This window comes from Capra hircus, chromosome 16 (genome assembly GCF_001704415.2).
Source record: "Capra hircus breed San Clemente chromosome 16, ASM170441v1, whole genome shotgun sequence".
NCBI lineage: Eukaryota > Metazoa > Chordata > Mammalia > Artiodactyla > Bovidae > Capra > Capra hircus.
The window spans coordinates 53,544,949-53,567,313 of NC_030823.1; the positions used below are offsets into that span (position 1 = coordinate 53,544,949).

At 39.4% G+C, this 22,365-nt stretch overlaps 1 protein-coding gene across 1 annotated transcript in view; it reads right to left on the reverse strand.

Annotated features, from left to right (window-relative positions):
- Window positions 1–19,562, reverse strand: part of SLC9C2 (solute carrier family 9 member C2 (putative)) — a 98,170-nt gene extending 78,608 nt beyond the window's left edge. The window contains exons 1-4 of the mRNA XM_018059962.1: window positions 19,427–19,562; window positions 12,460–12,560; window positions 8,549–8,677; window positions 6,354–6,519 (exon numbers count right to left, since the gene is read on the reverse strand). Of these exons, the coding sequence (XP_017915451.1) occupies window positions 6,354–6,519; window positions 8,549–8,677; window positions 12,460–12,560; window positions 19,427–19,562 (532 nt within the window). The remainder of the gene's footprint in view (window positions 1–6,353; window positions 6,520–8,548; window positions 8,678–12,459; window positions 12,561–19,426) is intronic.

A 22,365-nucleotide genomic window follows, 5' to 3' on the forward strand; every position in this document is an offset into this window, starting at 1 on the left:
TCCCCCTGCCCTCAATCCCTCCCAGCATCAGAGTCTTTTCCAATGAGTCAGCTCTTCGCATGAGGTGGCCAAAGTACAGGAGTTTCAGCTTTACCATCATTCCCTGCAAAGAAATTCCAGGACTGATCTCCTTCAGAATATAAAGGTCAATAAAGCAGTCAGTCAATAAAGCAGAAATAGATGTTTTTCTGGAACTCTCTTGCTTTTTCCACGATCCAGCAGATGTTGGCAATTTGATCTCTGGTTCCTCCGTCTTTTCTAAAACCAGCTTGAACATCTGGAAGTTCACAGTTCACATATTGCTGAAGCCTGGCTTGGAGAATTTTGAGCACTACTTTACTAGCATGTGAGACGAGTGGAATTGTGCAGTAATTTGAGCATTCTTTGGCATTGGCTTTCTTTGGGATTGGAATGAAAACTGACCTTTTCCAGTCCTGTGGCCACTGCTGAGTTTTCCAAATTTGCTGGCATACTGAGTGCAGCACTTTCACAGCATCATCTTTCAGGATTTGAAATAGCTCAACTGTCTTGCATACAGGGTCGTCATTGCCATCTTCCTAAATTCCATATATATGTGTTAGTATACTGTATTGGTGTTTTTCTTTCTGGCTTACTTCACTCTGTATAATTGGCTCCAGTTTCACCCATCTCATCAGAACTGATTCAAATGAATTCTTTTTAATGGCTGAGTAATACTCCATTGTGTATATGTACCACAGCTTTCTTATAGACACAGATGTGTATACCAGACTTTTGGACTCAGAGGGAGAGGGAGAGGGTGGGATGATTTGGGAGAATGGGAATTCTAACATGTATACTGTCATGTAAGAATTGAATCGCCAGTCCATGTCTGACGTAGGGTGCAGCTTGCTTAGGGCTGGTGCATGGGGATGACCCAGAGAGATGTTGTGGGGAGGGAGGTGGGAGGGGGGTTCATGTTTGGGAACGCATGTAAGAATTAAAGATTTTAAAATTTAAAAAAAAATAAAAAATTTAAAAAAATAAATAAATAAATAAAAATAAAGGAATAAAAAAAGAAAAAAAAATGAAATAGCTCAACTGGAATTCCATCACCTCCACTAGCTTTGTTCGTAGTGATGCTTTCTAAGGCTCACTTGACTTCATGTTCCAGGATGTCTGGCTCTAGGTGAATGATCACACCATCGTGATTATCCGGGTCGTGAAGATCTTTTTTGTACAGTTCTTCTGTGTATACTTGCCACCTCTTCTTAATATATTCTGCTTCAGTTAGGTCCATACCATTTCTGTCCTTTATCGAGCCCATCTTTGCATGAAATGTTCCCTTGGTATCTCTAATTTTCTTGAAGAGATCTCTAGTCTTTTCCATTCTGTTGTTTTCCTCTATTTCTTTGCATTGATCACTGAAGAAGGCTTTCTTATCTCTTCTTGCTATTCTTTGGAACTCTGCATTCAGATGCTTATATCTTTCCTTTTCTCCTTTGCTTTTCACTTCTCTTCTTTTCACAGCTATTTGTAAGGCCTCCCCAGACAGCCATTTTGCTTTTTTGCATTTCTTTTCCATGGAGATGGTCTTTAGTCAAAGGTTAATTTTCCCCGCTTCTCAAGCAATAACCTTCTGAGTCCTTGACCTGATGTCCTACAAATTCTGATGGCTTTCCACTTTGGCTGTAGTGAACATGAAAGGGATTTTTCCCTTTCATCCTTTGAGTGTTTTCATTCCCAGCATTGTGCAGTTTCTTCACATGCATGCACTAATGAGCACTCACTCACTCAAAGATTCAAGTGGGTAGCTCTCAAAATTCCTTCTTCAGTACAGCTTTCATTCCTGAAGCAATTTGCCCCATGAACTTTAACTGCTTTGGCCTTCCTGGACTCCCAACTCTAGGTCTCCTCAACTCAAAGAAACTACCAAGCTCCACCTAGGTTACCTTCCCCCACACAAAGACCTAGAAACTCTCTCCAGGTAATAAGCTATGGAAAGGGCAATCAAGAACATATTTCTTTTTTCCTTTCTTGAGTATTACTGTCCCGCATGGCCTGATGTCCATTATCTGAGAACTATTTTTCATTTTCATATATTTTGTCTTTTTAGCTTTTTTGTCTTTTGGCTTTTTAGTTGGCTCAGGCAGAAAGGTAAGTCTAGTCCCTGTTACTCCATATTTTTTAATTTAACAAAGATATTTATTTATATAGCAAATATTAATGAAATCACTCAACATTCAAAAAATGAAGATCATAGCATCCGGTCCCATCACTTCATGGGAAATAGATGGGGAAACGATGGAAACAATGACAGACTTTATTTTCTTGGGCTCCAAAATCACTGAAGATGGTGACTGCAGCCATGAAACTAAAAGACCCTTGCTCCTTGGAAGAAAAGCTATGACCAACCTAGATAGCATATTAAAAAGCACAGACATTACTTTGCCAAGAAAGGTCTGTCTAATCAAAGCTATGGTTTTTCCAGTAGTCATGTATGGATGTGAGAGTTGGACTATAAAGAAAGCTGAGTGCCAAATAATCAATGCTTTTGAACTGTGGTGTTGGAGAAGACTCTTGAGAGTCCCTTGGACTGCAAGGAGATCAAACCAGTCAATCCAAAGGAAATAAATCCTGATTATTCATTGGAAGGACTGATGATGAAGTTGAAACTCCAATACACTGGCCACCTGATGCAAAGCACTGACTCATTGAAAAAGGCCCAGATGCTGGGAAAGATTGAAGGCTGGAGGAGAACAGCGACAGAGGATGAGATGGTTGGATGGCATCACTGTCTTGATGGACATGAGTCTGAGCAAGCTCCAGGAGTTGGTGATGGACAGAGCATCCTGGTGTGCTGCAATCCATGGGGTCACAAAGAATCAGACCCAACTGAGAGACTGAACTGAATGAGTAGTAAATTAGCAAATTTACTAATATATCATTTAACTCTAAAACTTTAATAAAGATACAAATTAAATTGAAGTTAAGTGTTAAAGACACATTTCAAATAATACTAATTAAAAGACATATGATGTTGTTTACATGAAACTAAATCAACAATGATGGCATTAACAGTGGAGATTTTAAATTCAAGTCCAATTCTGAATCTTTGTTAAATTAAGACTGTGGAGAACCTCAGTTATCTATTGAAGTATTTCAATAGGAATAGCAATTCTTTAAGATTTACATAATCTCATTGATTACTCATTAACAACTTCATGAGGTATAAACTGTTATTATCCTCATTTACTGATGAGAAAACTGAGGTAAATATAGGTTAGGATATTTGCCCAAGATCACAGAGTTGGTAGGGGCTTCCCAGGTGACACCAGTGGTAAAGAACCTTCCTGCCAATGCAGGGGACCCAAGAGACTTGGGTTTGATCCCTGGGTAGGGAAGATCCCCTGGAAGAGGGCATAGCAACCCACTCCAGTACTCTTGCCTGGAGAATCCCATGGGCAGAGGAGCCGGGCAGGCTGCAGTCCATAGGATTACACAGAGTCGGACGTGACTGAAGCGATTTAGCACACATGCATGTAGTTGGTAAGGGGTAGAGGTGGGGTTATAACTTCCCCATCTACTAGCCAAAACACTAAGCTATTCTGCCTTCCATAGTACTAACCAAAAAGTGCTATTGTGAGCAGAAAAATGAACCCAGTATATAATACTAAGTATGGTGACTGTCACATAGTCAACACTCAGCATATATTAACTAGTATTTTGTCATCATTATCCTATCATATATCTCAGAGCCTTTTCTGTCCTTAGGAAATATGTTCCCTTTTCATCTTGGTCAACTTACAACATGTCATCAACCAACTCTTCTCTAGCACCCATCCTTCACAGACCTGATCCTGTTACTCCATCTTAACTACAGGAGTTATATAGAGGAATCCAGTGTCCTCAATGATTTCATGGAATTGCAGGCCAGCCCTGGACTTCTTTTACTTAAAAGCATAAACTCAAATTTAAGAACATATGACACACAGCGGTGCATTATGCAGCCTAATTTAAATATAAAATGATATAGAAAGAATTTACAACTACATGGTTTTTTAAAAGCAGCTATTTAATACATTTCATTGCACTAAAATCCAAATTGATCACATTAAATGATACTTTTTTAATGCAAGCAGAAATGATCTGATGAAGATTCTATTTTTTCCCCTTTGATATTTTGAAACACAAAATAATTAAAAATATATAGCTGAGAGTTCTCATTATTACTATTTCTAAGATACTATGCATAGTTGAAAAGACAGCAGATCTCTGCTTTCCAGTGTTTGATCTGAGTATATGAAATATCAGATTATAAAGATTCTATCTATCTTTACAAAAACCCTCTGAAAGATAGGATAGATACCAGGATAATACAGAATTTCTGATAACTCAGTGCCTGATTATGGATCAATATTTGGGCTTTTTCTTTTCTTTGTGCCTCATTATTGTAGCCAATTTTAATTTTCTTTCTTTCTTTAGAAAGCAAAGAAAATAAAAGGCAAGGTAAATTATAATTACTACTTGCTATTAATTTTGACTATGACAGAAGACACAAAATACTGGTTAAACAGGTTTGAAGATTATTGGCACATTTGATTTAGCTGGTCAAGAAATCCTTTAATTCTTCCCTCAAATTCAGTAAGTCAGCCAGGAGCAAATAGAGCATAAGGTTTATTGTATAAAGTTTTGAATTTGATGTATAGTTATTTTTAATAGTAAAATACCACAAGAATTACTCCCCACATTTTTACTGGCTTAATGTGAACTAACTTATATTCATTAATTCACTGTAAAATTTTTAAAAGGAAATAATAAAACACAAAATCATCTGTAATTCCATGACCCAGATAAAACCATTTGAATGTTGAAGGCTTTTTCAAAGCATATAATTCCTTTTACTTACATTGAGATCATACTAAAACTTTGTACTTTATCCCTTTACAAGCTCCCAGTTCAGATTCATTTTAAAGTAAAAACTGTTTGAGTCTTTGCATTCTTTTAAAATAGGTAATAGGTTCCTTTTATCTTGTATGTGAACATCCATTATTTTTCTCAGTGAGTCAGCTCACCTCAGACTCAGACTGTGCAGGTTTCACAGTGCTCCAGAGCACCGCACCAAATGAAGAGACACTCACACTGTAGGGAGTGCCGTTTTGTATATTATTCTGGCAATTTTAGGCACATGGCAAAAAATATATTTTTTTCCTTAAAAAAGACAATGTATTACAACAATTAGATAGAGGATCATTCTTATCTAATTTACACAAAGGTAAAGACATCATTGAATCCAGAACTATGTACCATCTGAGTATAACTGGCATAAAGAAAATATCAACTAAGAGTCAAATACCTTTAATAGTTTTTTTGTAAAGAAATAGAAGACTTTCTACTCTCTTTTTGAAAAAATTTTTGAATATAGAAACTGCAATAAATATAGTTTATTAGAGCCTCTTTCAGTTAAGAGATTGCAGAAAGGGGAGCAGGAAGATAATGAGGCAAATAAAACAAGTGGCAAATACAAATGGCTTAGAGAGAAAAACAGATGGAGAAAAGACAGAAAAATATTGCACCTACAGGAAAAAATTAGAGAGAAAAAGAAGATAGGGTCAGATTCTTTGAGAAATATCTGGTGACAATTTATAATATCACCAGCAAAAGTGTCAAAACCTCTATGTTTTCTCAACTGTAAGTATAAATGTATATAGAAGGGGATATCACCTGCCAGAAGGTAGGTGTCCCACCCTAATCATAAGGTGATATATTTCCACTAATACTGAAACCTTAAAATTGGTTAATAAATTTTTCTGAGTCAAAATCAGAAATAACAGCATCTAACCATGTTATGTTTCTTTTACTGCTGTGTTAATAAAACATGACAACAGATATTTCAGAGTGAAATTATCTTTTACCAAATAATATGAGAAGTAGTTCAGAACCCCTAGCCCTCTTGGGAATAAGCTTTTATTGTATAACATATTTGCCAGAGTATACTTTCACCTCATTTCTTCTAAATAAGCTCCCTCTCCCACCTGCCCAAAGTTAGCTGCTTTAAAATAAAGGCCTTTCTAACAAGAAGAACCCAGGACTTAGAAAAGTGCTGCAAAGATATAGTGCCAAATCTCTAGCTTGTGGCTTAGAACTCAATGGAATGGAATATAATACCAACTTTAATCACCTTCTAGAAAGATAACATTTTCTCCTTGAAAAAAATTATTTGAGATTATTTATCCCAGGTCCTGGGTTGCTTTATTGACTTTGCATACTCCATCTCCAAGAAAAACAGCACAGAATGGCTACTCTGCTGGATGCACAATTCACTCAAGAATATTATCAAAAGGAAATTTATCCTCATATCTTCAAAATAAGAGAGAGAAATAAATCCAACATACCAATAGTTTTCAGTGAATTCACAGAATAAATAGGATCTGTAACGCCAAGGGCCATGCTAAAGAGGAGGCAAGACTGCAAATCCCATGAATTTTTATTGAATTTCAGAACCACATATCCAATTAAGATGAATGTTGTAGCAAAGCTAATTAATCCAGCTAAGAAGACCTGTGAAACCAATTCACAATACAGTATTAAATTTAACGCCTAAGTATGGCATGACTGCATTCATGTAAGAATCAGATCTTGCTATATATTTTATACAATTACTCAGGAAGATAACTTTAAAAGGTATTCTAGTTTACCTGCCTCAATGAAACCATCCCTTCCAAATGATTCTACTTGACTATAAGACCAATGCACCCATCTTTCTTGTTGCTATTCAAGATTAATAGTTTTCCACATCAAAATGTTCTAAGATGGAGTGCAAATTTTTCTTGCTTCCATACAAAGCATTTCCTTGTTTCCACAGTGATGATCTACAGGTCTCCAGGCAGGCAACAATGGACAAAAACTACATGCCAGCTGACTTGATCCCCTTATTAAAGGCTTTCTGGAAAAATCCATAGTTAGCAAACTGGTGTATACATTTCGTTGCCCGATAGGTTTCTGACACTACCACACCTGTCAGGGATGCCAGGAAATGTAGCACTATTTTACATTCAGCCCACTACCATACTATGCATACAGTAAGTCACTCCATTATTGAGAAAGAAAGGGACAGGCAATCAACAATACCTGCCTTAAAAAGAGCAACAGAATGTAAAACTTTTAAACCAGCAGAAGGAAAAAAAAAGAATAAACAAAAAACATTTTTAAAGAATAAAGAAAATTGAATCAATTGACTGAGAAAGGGAAAAGGAATGCGGAAAAGCAAAGGAAAAGCTTTATAAATTAAAAGTAAAAAATCACATGGGACAGATAAACACAAATCTATTTCTTTTGATCTTTAAAAAATTTACCTTTAACTTACACACAGTAAAATTCACTCTCTGACTGTATAGTTAATATGAGTTTTGACAAATGCATGTAGTCAGGTAAACATGACCACAATGAAAAAACAAAACAGATCCATCACACTCAAAAATTTCTTCATTCTGCCATTTTATTTCTTCCCTCATCCTGCTCCCTGGCAACCAATGATCTGTTTTCCAAAGCATTTTTTTGCCTTTGCTAGAATGAAGGTCTATGTACAGAATTATATTATTCCATAGGTACCCTTCTAGCCTGGTTTCTTTCTCTTATCATGCTGCTGCTGCTAAGTCGCTTCAGTCATGTCTGACTCTGTGTGACCCCATAGTTGGCAGCCCAACAGGCTCCGCCGTCCCTGGGATTCTCCAGGCAAGAACACTGGAGTGGGTTGCCATTTCCTTCTCCAATGCATGAAAGTGAGGTCGCTCAGTCATCTCCAACTCGTAGCCACCCCATGGACTGCAGCCCACCAGGCTTCTCCAGCCATGGGATTTTCTAGGCAAGAGTACAGGAGTGGGGTGCCATTGCCTTCTCCATCTTTTATCATAATACATCTGAAATTCTTCCACATTCTACTTATCAATATTCTGTTTCTTTTTTATTGCTGAGTGAAAACACTAAAGACTTAAACATGTGGAGTGAAGCTAAAAAGTTATTAGTGGAAAACTTCAAACTTTAAATGCACAAAATAACAACAATAAAAGAAGCTAAAAGTCAATCAACTAATACCTAGCTCAAGATATTAGAAAAAGTACAGAATAAAATCAAAGAAAATAAAACAGTTTGAAAAGAAAAATAATCTGGCAAGCATGATTAACAAAAAAAGAGGAAGGCATAAATAAAACAACCATAGCAGTGAAAATGGACAAATAAACAGACAGAGCTGAGAGGCAGTCAGAGGTGGGTTTGGACCCAGGATCTACCATTGGTCAGTCTTGTGACCTCTGAACTATAGTCAGCTTATATGTGAAATGGAGATGATATTAACTCAGTGCCTTAGTCACAGTAACTAATCTTAGTTACAGGTCAGCAAATATTTATTCCTTCTCCCTCCCCTCAACTCTCTTTAATTAGTGATTCTGTACAGCAAAAAGAGTCAACTAAAAATGTGAGATTGGTGAAATATTAATGTGAGATTGGTGAATTATTAATCTCGCTAGACAGATTCTCTGTCAACATGAATAAGGAATAATGGACCATACTTTGTCTTAAAATGTGTTCTTACCTGCCAAAACATGTTCTTGAGTATATAGAAGTCCACATCCAAAGCAGCCATAAATATAATTAAAGGTGAAAAATAACAATAAAGTGAAAAACTTGGTGTTCTTAGAAGAGGGTAGACGACTTGGTGCATCTAAATAAACAAAGGCAAACAAAAAATTACTTTGTTACCATTTTGAAGTATTAGAAATTAGGTTGATGATCTGCCAATCAATATGAATTTTACAATATTCCAATTTGCAACTAATGAGAGATAATCTACAATGCCAGTCCTAGGAGTCTTGTGGTAGACTTCTTGATCTAACCATCCACATGAGATAAATGCATAGTCCTCTATTCACCAGAAATATGTGCGACTTTAGGCTACATAAACATTGCTTGTGGTAAATAATCAGTGTTTTCAAAAATGGTACTTCACCATTGGTTACCCCGAGGTGATTTTAGGTGGTACTTTTTAATTTGACTTTAGGTAATTATTTTCATTTGTGTAAGAGTGGGAGAAAGACCTTTGCATGGGTACTTGTGATTTCACAGACATTTGCTTAGGATTTTAAAATATTTCAGTGAATTAAGCAATAAAAATAATACATGGATAATAGTATAGATTGTATATATAAGATATAAATCATGAAGGTTATATACAGATGAATAGAAAACATAGCAACAATGACTGAAGTATAGTAAACATATCCTAAAAAGTCTTTGGCACAGTTAACAGTTTAATCTTCACCACTTAACATCTCTGTGGCTCAGTTTCCTCATCAGTAAAATGGGAACAGAGTACCTACTTTCATTGGATTGCTCTGAGGAGAAATTAATTAACTCAAGAGTTAATAAGTTTCACTGGTGGGACTAGTGGTAAAGGATCTGCCTGCCAGGAAGGAGATGTTAAGAAATGTGGGTTTGCACAATGAGGTACCATTTCACGCCAGTCAGAATGGCTGCTATCCAAAAGTCTACAAGCAATAAATGCAGGAGAGGGTGTGGAGAAAAGGGAACCCTCTTACACTGTTGGTGGGAATGCAAACTAGTACAGCCACTATGGAGAACAGTGTAGAGATTCCTTAAAAAACTGGGAATAGAACTGCCTTATGACCCAGCAATCCCACTGCTGGGCATACACACCGAGGAAACCAGAATTGAAAGAGACATGTGTACCCCAATGTTCATTGCAGCACTGTTTATAATAGCCAGGACATGGAAGCAACCTAGATGTCCATCAGCAGACGAATGGATAAGAAAGCTGTAGTACATATATACAATGGAGTATTATGCAGCCATTAAAAAGAATACATTTGAATCAGTTTTAATGAGGTGGATGAAACTGGAGCCGATTATACAGAGTGAAGTAAGACAGAAAGAAAAACACCAATACGTTATACTAACGCATATATATGGAATTTAGAAAGATGGTAACAATAACCTAGTATGCGAGACAGCAAAGGAGACACGGATGTATAGAACAGTCTGTTGAACTCTGTGGGAGAAGGAGAGGGTGGAATGATTTGGGAGAATGGCACTGAAACATGTATAATATCATATATGAAATGAATCGCCAGTCCAGGTTCGATGAAGGATACAGGATGCTTGGGGCTGGTGCACTGGGATGACCCAGAGGGATGGTATGGGGAGGGAAGTGGGAGGGGGGGTTCAGGATGGGGAACACATGTACACCCGTGGCGGATTCATGTTGATGTATGGCAAAACCAATACAATATTGTAAAGTAATTAAACCCCAATTAAAATAAATAAATTTATATTTTAAAAAAAGAAAGAAAGAAATGTGGGTTTGAACTCTCGGAGGAGGGCATGGCAACTCACTCCAGTTTTCTTGCCTGCAGAATCAAATAGACAGAGGAGCCTGATAGGCTATGGAGCATAGGGTTGCAAAGAGACATGATGAAGTGACTTAGGATGCACAGTAAGTTAATAAATTGTTAAAATTAAAAAACCAAAGAACTTAAAAGGCAGTCTGGCACATAGTTAACACTCAAAAGATGCTAGTTGTAGTGGTGGTGTTTCGAAGAATAACAAGAGGCTTTTACAATCCTACATGCTCAAAATTCTCAATTCTCCAAGCCAGGCTTCAATAGTGCTGTGAACTGTGAACTTTCAGATGTTCAAGCTGGATTTAGAAAAGGTACAGGAACCAGAGATCAAATTGCCAACATCCATTGGATCATCAAAAAAGCAACAGAATTCCAGAAAAACATCTACTTCTGCCTTTATTGACTACGTCAAAGCCTTTGACTGTGTGGATGACAACAAACTGGAAAATTCTTAAAGAAATGGGAACACCAGACCACCTTACCTATCTCCTCAGAAACCTGTATGCAGGACAAGAAGCATGTCCAAGAAGCACGGAACAACTAATCCGTTGTTCCATGTCTGGCTAGAACTGGACACGGAACAACCGATTAGTTCCAAATTGGGAAAGGAGTATGTCAAGGCTGTATATTGTCACCATGCTTATTTAACTTATATGCAGAGTACATCATGCAAAATGCCAGGCTGGATGAAGTACAAGCTGGAATCAAGATTGCCAGGAGAAATATCAAGAACTTCAGATACACAGATGACACGACCTTTATGGCAAAAAGCGAAGAACTGAAAAGCCTCTTGAAAGCAAAACAGGAGAGTGAAAGAGCTGGCTTAAAACTCAACATTCAAAAAACGAAGATCATGGCATCTTGTTCCATCACTTCATGCCGAATAGATGAGGAAACAATGGAAACAATGACAGACTTTATTTTTTGGGGCTCCAAAATCCCTGCAGATGATGACTGCAGCCATGAAATTAAAAGACACATACTCTTTGGACAAAAAGTTATGACCAACCTGGACAGCATATTCAAAAGCAGAGACATTACTTTGCCAACAAAGGTCTGTCTAGTCAAGGCTATGGTTTTTCCAGTAGTCATGTATGGATGTGAGAGTTGGACCATAAAGAAGGCTGAGTGTGGAAGATTTGATGCTTTTGAACTGTGGTGTTGGAGAAGACTCTTGAGAGTCCCTTGGACTGCAAGGAGATCCAACCAGTCCATCCTAAAGGAAATCAGTCCTGAATATTCATTGGAAGGACTGATGCTGAAGCTGAAACTCCAATAGTTTGGCCACCTGATGTGAAGCACTGACTCATCAGAAAAGGCCCTGATGCTGGGAAAGATTGAAGGTGGGAGAAGGGGATGACAGAGGATGAGATGGTTGGATGGCATCACCCACTTGATGGACACGAGTATGAGCAAGCTCTGGGAGTTGGTGATGGACAGGGAAGCCTGGCGTGCTGCAGTCCATGGGGTTGCAAAGAGTCGGACATGACTGAGCGACTGAACTGAACTGAACTTTACAATCCTTAACAGATACAAGCACTGTCTCCATTTTTTTTTAATAAAAAAATAAGTGGATTCAAATTGTTATTCATTATTCTGCTGCTATACATTTAAAATTGTGTCAATAAATTAACAAAGTTTTTCTTAGATCTAAGTAATATTTTGTAGGATGCATGTTTTGCACTTAATCTGGCAGTTAGAAAAGAGTAATCATAATTCACCACGACAGTAACTGAGCCTTTTGTAACTAGAGTCCCTGCAGGTGTGGAAGACAATAACGTGAGAGAGTCCCGCTCTATGTACGGGGAAAGGAAACAGGAGCAAGGACCAAAGGCAGATGGTGAAGAATCCAAGAAGGCAATTAGATCTACTCACTTTCAAAGTACTATTTTAAGCCTCTCTAATTCTTGTTTCCTTTCTTGGATGGTTTTTCATTTTCAAAAATTTTAATACCAGATAAATGTTTCTCAGTAGCTGTTCACGTTAAAAAAAAAAAATCCATTCATTCAGGAACGGGGACAGGAGTTGACCTTGTTTTTGGTCTTTGATCTTTAGTCTGTCCTCTAGTTTATCGTATGTAAGTTACCTCAACAAAATTGTAGGCCAGTTGTCCTATCAAAAATCCAAATAGAGAAAGAATCGTCAAGACAATGACTTCAGAATTCTTTAAAAATGCCCTCAGAAGTCCTAAAAAAAAAAAAAAAAAGTATGTGTTACTTGGACATAAGGTATAATTTAAAAACAATTTATTATTATCTCTCTTTAGGTATTTGATTTTTAAACTTCCTTTGAATGTCATACATTATGAAGAAATAACTGGCAACTGTTATATAACCCTATCTTTTAGTATAAGACACACATAATGATATAGCACTCATGTGAATTTGGAAAATTTTGAAGTTACAACAACCTCCCATTTGCCAACCCAGTGGCACTGTCTGGGTATCTTGCTTCTGGATCTGATGAAGAGAAATTATGAAAATGAAATTTCCTGTCCTCAAAGTATCAGTTCACTCATTTTGTCACTCAGTTGTATAAGACTCTTTGCGACCCCATGGACTACAGCACGCCAGGCTTCCCTGTCCATCACCATCTCCCGGAGCTTGCTCAAACTCATGTCCATTAAGTTGGTGATGCCATCCAAAAATCTCATCCTCTGTCATCCTCTTCTCCTCCTACCTGCAATCTTTCCCAGCATCAGGGTCTTTTTCAATGAGTCAGCTGTTTGCATCAGGTGGCCAAAGTATTGGAATTTCAGCTTCAACATCAGTCCTTTCAATGAATATTCAGGACTGATTTCCTTTAGGGTTGACTGGTTGGATCTCCTTGCAGTCCAAGGGACTCTCAAGAGTCTTCTCCAACACCACAGTTCAAAAGCATCAAATCTTCCACACTCAGCCTTCTTTATGGTCCAACTCTCACATTCATACATGACTGCTGGAAAAACCATAGCCTTGACTAGACAGACCTTTGTTGGCAAAGTAATGCCTGTGCTTTTTAATATGCTGTCTAGGTTGGTCATAGCTTTTCTTCCAAGGAGTAAGGGTCTTTTAATTTCATGGCTGCAGAAACCATCTGCAGTGATTTTGGAGCCCAAAAAAATAAAGTCTGTCACTGTTTCCGTTGTTTCCCCATCTATTTGCGATGAAGTGATGAGACCGGATGCCATGATCTTAGTTTTCTAAATGTTAAGGTTTAAGCCAACTATTTCACTCTCCTGTTTCACTTTCATCAAGAGGCTCTTTAGTTCTTCTTTGCTTTCTGCCATAAAGGTGGTGTCATCCGGGGATCTGAGGTTATTGATATTTCTCCTGGCAATCTTGATTCCAGCTTGTACTTCATCCAGCCTGGCATTTTATATGATGTACTCTGCATATACGTTAAATAAGCAGGGTGACAATATACAGCCTTGATGTACCCCTTTTCCTATTTGGAAACAGTCTGTTGTTCCATGTCCAGTTCTAGCTTTTTCTTGTTGACCTGCATACAGATTTCTCATGATGCAGGTAATATGGTCTGGTATGCCCATCTCTTTAAGAATTTTCCACAGTTTGTAGTGATCCACACACTCAAAGGCTTTAGCACAGTCAATAAAGCAGAAGTAGCTGTTTTTCTGGAACTCTTGCTTTTTCAATGGTCCAGGCAATGGCACCCCACTCCAGTACTCTTGCCTGGAAAATCCCATGGACAGAGGAGCCTGGTAGGCTGCAGTCCATGGGGTCGCTGAGGGTTGGACACAACTGAGCGACTTCACTTTCACTTTTCACTTTCATGCATTGGAGAAGGAAATGGCAACCCACTCCAGCGTTCTTGCTTGGAGAATCCCAGGGACGGGGGAGCCTAGTGGGCTGCTGTCTCTGGGGTCGCACAGAGTCGGATACGACTGAAGCGACTTAGCTTAGCTAGCGGATGTTGACAATTTGATCTCTGGTTCCTCTGCCTTTTCTAAAACCAGCTTGAACATGCGGGAGTTCAAGGTTCACGTATTGTTGAAGACTGGCTTGGAGAATTTTGAGCATTACTTTCCTAGCATGTGAGATGAGCACAAATGTGCAGTAGTTTGAGCATTCTTTGCATTGCCTTTCTTTGGCATTGGAATGAAAACTGATCTTTTCCAGTCTGTGGCCACTGCTGAGTTTTCCAAATTTGCTGGCATACTGAGTGCAGCACTTTCACAGCATCATCTTTTAGGATTTGAAACAGCTCAACTGGAATTCCATCACCTCCACTAGCTTTGTTCGTAGTGATGCTTTCTAAGGCCCACTTGATGTCACATTCCAGGATGTCTGGCTCAAGGTGAGTGATCACACCATTGTGATTATCTGGGTCATGAAGATCTTTTTTGTGCAGTTATTCTGTGTATTCTTGCTACCTCTTCTTAATATCTTCTGTTTCTGTTAGGTCCATACCATTTCTGTCCTTTATTGTGCCCATCTGTGCAGGATATGTTCCCTTGGTATCTCTAATTTTCTTGAAGAAATCTCTAGTCGTTCCCATTCTGTTGTTTTCCTCTATTTCTTCACATTGATCACTAAAAAGGCTTTCTTATCTCTCCTTGCTATTCTTTGAACTCTGTATTCAAATGGGTATATCTCTCCTTTTCTCCTTTACCTTTTGCTTCGCTTCTTTTCTCAGCTATTTATAAGGCCTCCTCAGACAACCATTTTGCCTCTTTGCATATCTATTTTTCTTGGGGATGGTCTTGATCACTGCCTCCTGTACAATGTCACAAACCCCCATCCATAGTTCTTCAGGCACTCTATCAGATCTTATCCCTTAAATCTATTTCTCACTTCCACTGTATAATCATAAGGAAACTGACTGAAGTCATACCTGAAAGGTCTAGTGGTTTGCCCTACTTTCTTCAATTTAAGTCTGAATTGGGCTTCCCTGGTGGCTTAGATGGCAAAGCATCTGCCTGCAATGCAGGAGACCTGGGTTCAATCTCAGGGTCACGAAGATCCCCTGGAGAAGGAAATGGCAACCCACTCCAGTACTTTTGCCTTGAAAATCCCATGGATGGAGAAGCCTGGTAGGCTATAGTCCATGGGGTAGCAGAGAGTTGGACACAATTGAGCAACTTCACTTTTTCTTTTTCTTTCTTTCTTTCTTTCTTTGGCAATAAAGAGTTCACAATCTGAGCCACAGTCAGATCCTGGTCTTGTTTTTGCTGAATGTATAGAGCTTCTCCATCTTTGGATGCAAAGAATATAATTAATCTGATTTCAGTATTGACCATCTGATGATGTCCATGTATAAGTCTTCTTTTGTGTTGTAGGAAGAGGATGTTTGCTATGACCATTGTGTTCTCTTGGCAAAATTGTATTAGCCTTTGACCTACTTCATTTTGTACTCCAAGGCCAAATTTGCCTGTTACTCCAGGCATCTCCTGACTTCCTACTTTTGCATTCCAGTCCCCTATAATGAAAAGGACATCTTTTGGGGGTGTTAGTTCTAGAAGGTCTTGTAGGTCTTCATAGTACCATTCAACTTCAGCTTCTTCAACATTCCTAGTTGGGGTATAGACTTGGATTACTGTGATACTGAATGGTTTGCCTTGGAAGCGAAGAGATCATTCTGTCATTTTTGAGACTGCATCCAAGTACTGCATTTCGGACTCTTGTTGACCATGATGGCTACTCCATTTCTTCTAAGGGATTCTTGCACACAGTAGTAGATAGAATGGTCATCTGAGTTAAATTCACCCACTCCAGTCCATTTTAGTTCACTGATTCCTAAAATGTCGATATTCACTCTTGCCATCTCCTATTTGACCACTTCCAATTTGCCTTGGTTCATGGACCTAACATTCCAGGTTCCGATGCAATATTGCTCTTTACAGCATTGGACTTTACTTCCATCACCAGTCACACCCACAACTGGGTGTTGTTTTTGCTTTGGCTCCATCTCTTCAATCTTTCTGGAGTTATTTCTCCATTGATCTCCAGTAGCATATTGGGCACCTACCGACCTGGGGAGTTCATCTTTCAGTGTCCTATCTTTTTGCCTTTTGATACTGTTCATGGGGTTCTCAAGGCAAGAATATTGGTTTGCCCTTCCCTTCTCCAGTAGACCACATTTTGTCAGAACTCTCCACCATGACCCATCTGTCTTGCATGGCCCTACACGGCTCATAGTTTCATTGACTTAGACAAGGCTGTGGTCCATGTGATCAGCTTGATTAGTTATCTGTGATTATGGTTTTCATTCTGTCTGCCCTCTTGGATAAGGATAAGAGACTTATGGAAGCTTCTTGATGGCAGAGACTGAGGTAGAAACTGGGTCTGTTCTGTTGAGTGGGGCCATGCTCCATAAATCTTTAATCCAATTTTTTGTTGATGGGTGGGGCTGTGTTCCCTCCCTGTTGTTTGACCTGAGGCCAAACTATGGTGGAGGGAATGAAGATAATGGGGACCTCCTTCAAAAGGTCCCATGCACACAATGCTGCACTCAGTGCCCCTGACCCTGCAGCAGGCCACCACTGACCCAAGCCTCTGCCAAAGACTCCTGAACACTCACAGACAAGTCTGGGTCTCTTGTGGGGTTACTGCTCCTTTCTCCTGGGTCCTGGTGCATACAAGGTTTTGTTTGTGCCCTCCAAGAGTCTGTTTCCCCAGACCTTTGTAAGTTCTGGCGGCTCTATGGTGGGGTTAATGGCGACCTCCTCCAAGAGGGTTTATGCCATACCCAGGTCTGCTGCACCCAGAACTCCTGCCCCTGCGGCAGGCCACTGCTGACCCATACCTCCACATGAAACACTTAAACACTCAAAGGCAGGTCTGGCTCAGTCTCTGTTGCATATCCTGGTACACAGAACATTTTCTTTGAGCCTCCAAGCATCTCTGGAAGGCATGGGGTTTGATTCTAAGTGCGATTTTACCCCTCCTACCATTTTGCTTGGGCTTCTCCTTTGCCCTTGGACATGGGGTATCTTTTTTTGGTGGGATCCAACATTCTCCTGCCAATGGTTGTTCAGCAGTGAGTTTTAATTTTGGAGTTATCGCAGAAGATGATGAACACACGTCCTCCTACTTTGCCATCCTGCAATGTCTTACTACATGTTAATCACTACTCATCCTAAGCTATAGTAACATATATTCTGTAGTTTTCTTAAACACCAGAAATACTTTTAAATGAAATCTAATCATAGGGAAAACTTCCTTTACCAATTAAGTATTAAAAGACACTAACTATTCTGTCTATATGAATCTTCTTGTCTTAAAACTCCCTCCATGCATGTGTGCTAAGTCATTTCAGTTGTGTCCAACTCTGTGCAACCCCATGGACCAGGCTCTTCCATCCATGGGATTCTCCAGGCAAGAATACTGGAGTAGGTTGCCATGCTCTCCTCCAGGGGATCTTCCCAACCCAGGGATCAAACCCATGTCTCCAGCACTACCTGGGAAGCCCCTAAAACTTGCTAAGCTAAGTCACTTCAGTCGTGTCCGACTCTGTGCGACCCCATAGACGGCAACCCACCAGGCTCCCCTGTCCCTGGGATTCTCCAGGCAAAAACACTAGAGTGGGTTGCCATTTCCCTCTCCAATGCATGGAAGTGAAAAGTGAAAGTGAAGTTGCTCAGTTTTGTCTGACCCTCAGCGACCCCATGGACTGTAGTCCACCAGGCTCCTCCATCCATGGGATTTTCCAGGCAAGAGTACTGGAGTGGGGTGCCATTGCCTTCTCCATAAAACTTCCTACTCTAAGATTATTCAGCTCATCACTTCCAGAGTCAATATATAGACTACAATCCAGTTAACTTATGCCTAAGTGAGACTCATTGGCATCTCCGAGTCTGTATTTCTTGCCTTTCACCTATAGGTCATGACAAATCAGTAAATATTTTTTGAATACTTATGTATAAGGTTAGCCAAAGAAATGTTTCTCAAGCAATTTCTGCAATGCCCTTTACTGCTTGGAGCACCTGTCTCTATGTAATCATAAAAGATCTAAATCTAGTGAGATTCATGGTCAGCAGCACTTTATTGTACCAAAAGGGACCAAGGTTGATGATAAGCATTTTAAAGATCCCAGAGAAAGCAATTTCACTCCCTAATGGGAGTAAAATTGACGTTCTTCATGGCTGTTTGCTTTGTTGCTTCTTTGTAGTCTTTGTACCAGGTTTCCCTGGTAAAGAATATGCCTGCAATGCAGGAGACCTGGGTTCAACCCCTGAGATGGGAAGATCTCCTAGAGAAGGGAATGGCAACCCACTCTAGTATTCTTGCCTGGAGAATTCCATGGACAGACAGACCATGGGGTGGCAAAGAGTTGGACAAGACTGAGCAACTAAAACTTTCACTTTTGTTCCAAAAAGCATTTTAAACCAGCTGACATTTTGCCCAAACGAAAAAAATTTTAAGGGAACTAGAAAATGTTCTCCAATCACTAGTGTTTAATTATGGAATAAAGCATCTGTGTTTTTTAATATGTTATTTTATCTGCATGAATATCATCCCTCATGCCTATTGAATACTTTATCATTGTGTAAGAGAACTTATGGGTGAAACTTTTCCTAATTCCCCCCAGGGGGAGGAATGGTACATTTTCCCTAAAGAAAAAGCACATCAAAAGTCATAGTAGAATGAACAAAAGTGATGATGTTAAGTAAGCAAATTGTGAACCATGTATCTGGGTTCTATTTGCCCTCCCCTCAACCCAGATATTTAGGTCAAGTTAGGCCTGGCAGGCAAGAAGGAAGCCAGGCAGTATAAAGCTCTCCCTCTCCTTTGTTACCAGAGATTCTGGACTATACCTTTACAGTTATAATAATGACACTGCATTGCAATTATGTGTCTGCCTGTCTCCCTCACAAAAAGTCTCCTTGAGGCTAAGAACTTTCATATTCTCCACAGTGCTATGCTCAGCAAATGTCATGAATGAATGAAGGAGCATAGTAGAGATCAGACTTATAGATAAATGAAACAAGATTGATATCATTCACTCACATTTTATAATTTCACTGGTTTTCTTCTTTTGTTATAATTGTGATCACTTTCTGCAGAAAGGTTCAGAGGTCAGAGGAAATATGAGATGTAAAAACAATCACCTACCTCCCAAAACAAGCGTGGACCATACAAGAATCAGGAAATGTCCCTTCCCAACAGTGTAGTCAGCGGCCCTTCCACAGAGTAAATCAGGTCTGTTACCTTCTTTTTGTACCCAGAAGGACACATTAGCTTTTGACATTGTTTTATCAGTCCCAGTTGATGAACCTGGATGAGATTTACTGTTGACACTTTCACTAGTACAGACTAACCTGTTATGATACACAAAAAAGAAGACTATGTGACTGGCCAGGATCCAATCCATCCACATTCTTTCTACCTAAGATTATACTACACTCAGATCTGAGCCCACAAGGTACAAATTAATACCTCCTGTTCCACCTCTGCTCCAAAAACGTTCTATGGGAACACTAATAGCAGTGTTTGTGTTTCTTCCTGATACTGCTACACATGTATTGGGGAGAGATGGTATCAATTTTTGCATGTACCATTTATTGTACAATATGGTAATGTTTGTCTTCCCCATGGAACAGTGAGTTTCTTGAGGGTCAGAGCCAACTATTAATTTCCCTTAAGGCTGTGCACAGAGCATGTAGCACATAACAGGCTCTCCATAAATACTGGATGAATTCTTTGAGGGAGAACTCTTTCTCTGGGAGTACAAATCATTCTAGAATTTTCTTCTACTATTGCAATTTCTTGCCCCTTTTTCATCTCTCAGGCCCCTCCAACTCCAAAATGGCAAGTGGGAAACAGGTCAAAGTTGAGTCCTATTGGTTAAGGATGGGGGTGCAGAAGGATGTGAATAACCTATAAACAAAGGAAAAAGACAAAGGTTGAGGTCTGATCATATGGTAGCTTTGAGTGAATTAGAAAAAGTTCCCCCTTGCTAACAATAGGGCACACAGCTTAGCACGTGAATAACAGGCTAGATTTCGACCCCAGGACCCAATCCACCCCCTCAAGCTGCTGCCCTTGTGTGGGACCTAGTCTGCATAAATAGATGTGAAAGTCCTAAAGACTCATTCTCTTTTTCTCTCCCTTGCAGCTAGCCTTAACCTAAAATTCCTAGAGGTTCCTGAAGCATCCCCAATATCTGGATCTTTGCTTTGCATCTGTTGGGTCTGAAAGTCACAGTGATCCTGACAAGTGGAGGATGGCCCAGAAATGGTATTCAAAACACTGTATCTTGAAACCTGTCCCTCTAGCAGCACCTCACATCCTCGGCACCTTCACAGCCTCTACTCAACTTGTCAGGACAGACTTGCTCCCAAACCAAGTTCTCCAAACTTTCAAAATCAGCAATACCTTCAGCCAAGGCTAAGCAGGTTCAGAGTTGAAACCAAGGTGAAGGCACTGAAAATCACAAAAAATGCTCAGCTCTGCGTCTGTTTGCCAGGGACAGTACTGCCAACTGATATCACACTGAAAGCTATTTCCATACCTAATTCCTATTGGTTGCTTCCCAACTGACTTTCATTCTGATTGGCTACAAACATTATGCCCATCCCCAATCCAGAGGAAGCTTAAGTGTTCCCAGGGAAACTTGCATTTCTTAATGCTCAAGCTGTGTCTATACACATAACTGTTTTAACTGATTTTCTTTGCCTGGTGTAATGGCTGAAATGGTCATTGACCATGTAGACAGAACTTCTTCCTATGTGGTTTTTAATATACACTCTGGTTTTCTGTCTTCAGCTCTAACCCTTTTCAACTGCCTTGTCTCCTCTCTGACTTTTTCATTCATCCTTTTCTATTTTCTCTTTTTCTGCCCCTCCTTTCTTTTCCATGGAGTTTCTCACTCCCCCTTTTCTCCTTAACTCCTATTTGTCATTGGCTTTTGGTCCTTGATTTGAAGAAACAATATCATCCATTCTTCATAGGACAAATGCATCCCCAATTCTGTGATAACCAATGTGATTTTTTTAATGCCAAATCTAATCATTAAAATCAAATACAGTATAAATTTAAACAAATGAACCACTTACTAATCAACTTGTAGTTTACTTTGAAGAGAGTTATTCTGTGACAATGAAATTCTACTCTCTCATTCCTGTGCCACACTAATCAGGGCACTGAGGATAACACCACCACAATGAGATGACTTCATCTATCGTTGATCTTCTCCATCACTGTATCAAGGAAATTTTGACACACAGAAGCCCCAATTCCTTCTTGAGACTAACTGGTTTCAGTCAACAGCTCTATGTCTGCCCTAACTGCAACCACCACCACTAGCACTCACACACCATTCTCCCAAAATATTTCCTTTACAACGTTTTTTTGCTGTTGTTTGGTATGGTTCTTTTATGTCACTGGACCCATTCCTACCATAAATCCTGAGGACTATGTTTTTCTAAAAGCTGTCTTGTACACAGGCTGTCTCCTGAGAGACCCATTCCATACTCATTCTCAACCTGCCCTTACTGAGCCCTTCTGGTTACTAAGTTCACTGCTCTTTCTCCCATATTCATCTTAACCTCATCTCTATTGCTTGTCACCTTGATTTCTCTCCTAAACTTCCATGACTCAGATCACTCTGAGTAATGTCCCTCCAGTTCTGTCTAGTTCTTATCCCAGTGCTATCCCCTCAGGCTTACTGGGTTCACCTAAACCCTCCAGGTAAGAGTCATGCAGTTTTTACATTTTAAAAGCCAGATTCTCCATGGCTTTTGGGAAAATACCCATACCTCAAGAAACCCTGAACAAAATTCATAGAGCCAGCTCTAGATTACATATGGTTCTGAGAGCTAGAGATAACACATAACTAGAATACACAGAGATGATCAAATTTCTCTCACAACAATATTTCCCATAAAGCTGAAAAAAAGGCAATAATAAATTTATATTTCACCTTTTTCAGTATAGTACTTTCCTTGGTGACTCAGATGGTAAAGAATCTGCTTGCAATGCAAGAGACCCCAGGTTTGATCCCTGGGTTGGGAAGATCTCCCGGAAAAGGAAATACAACCCACTCCAGTATT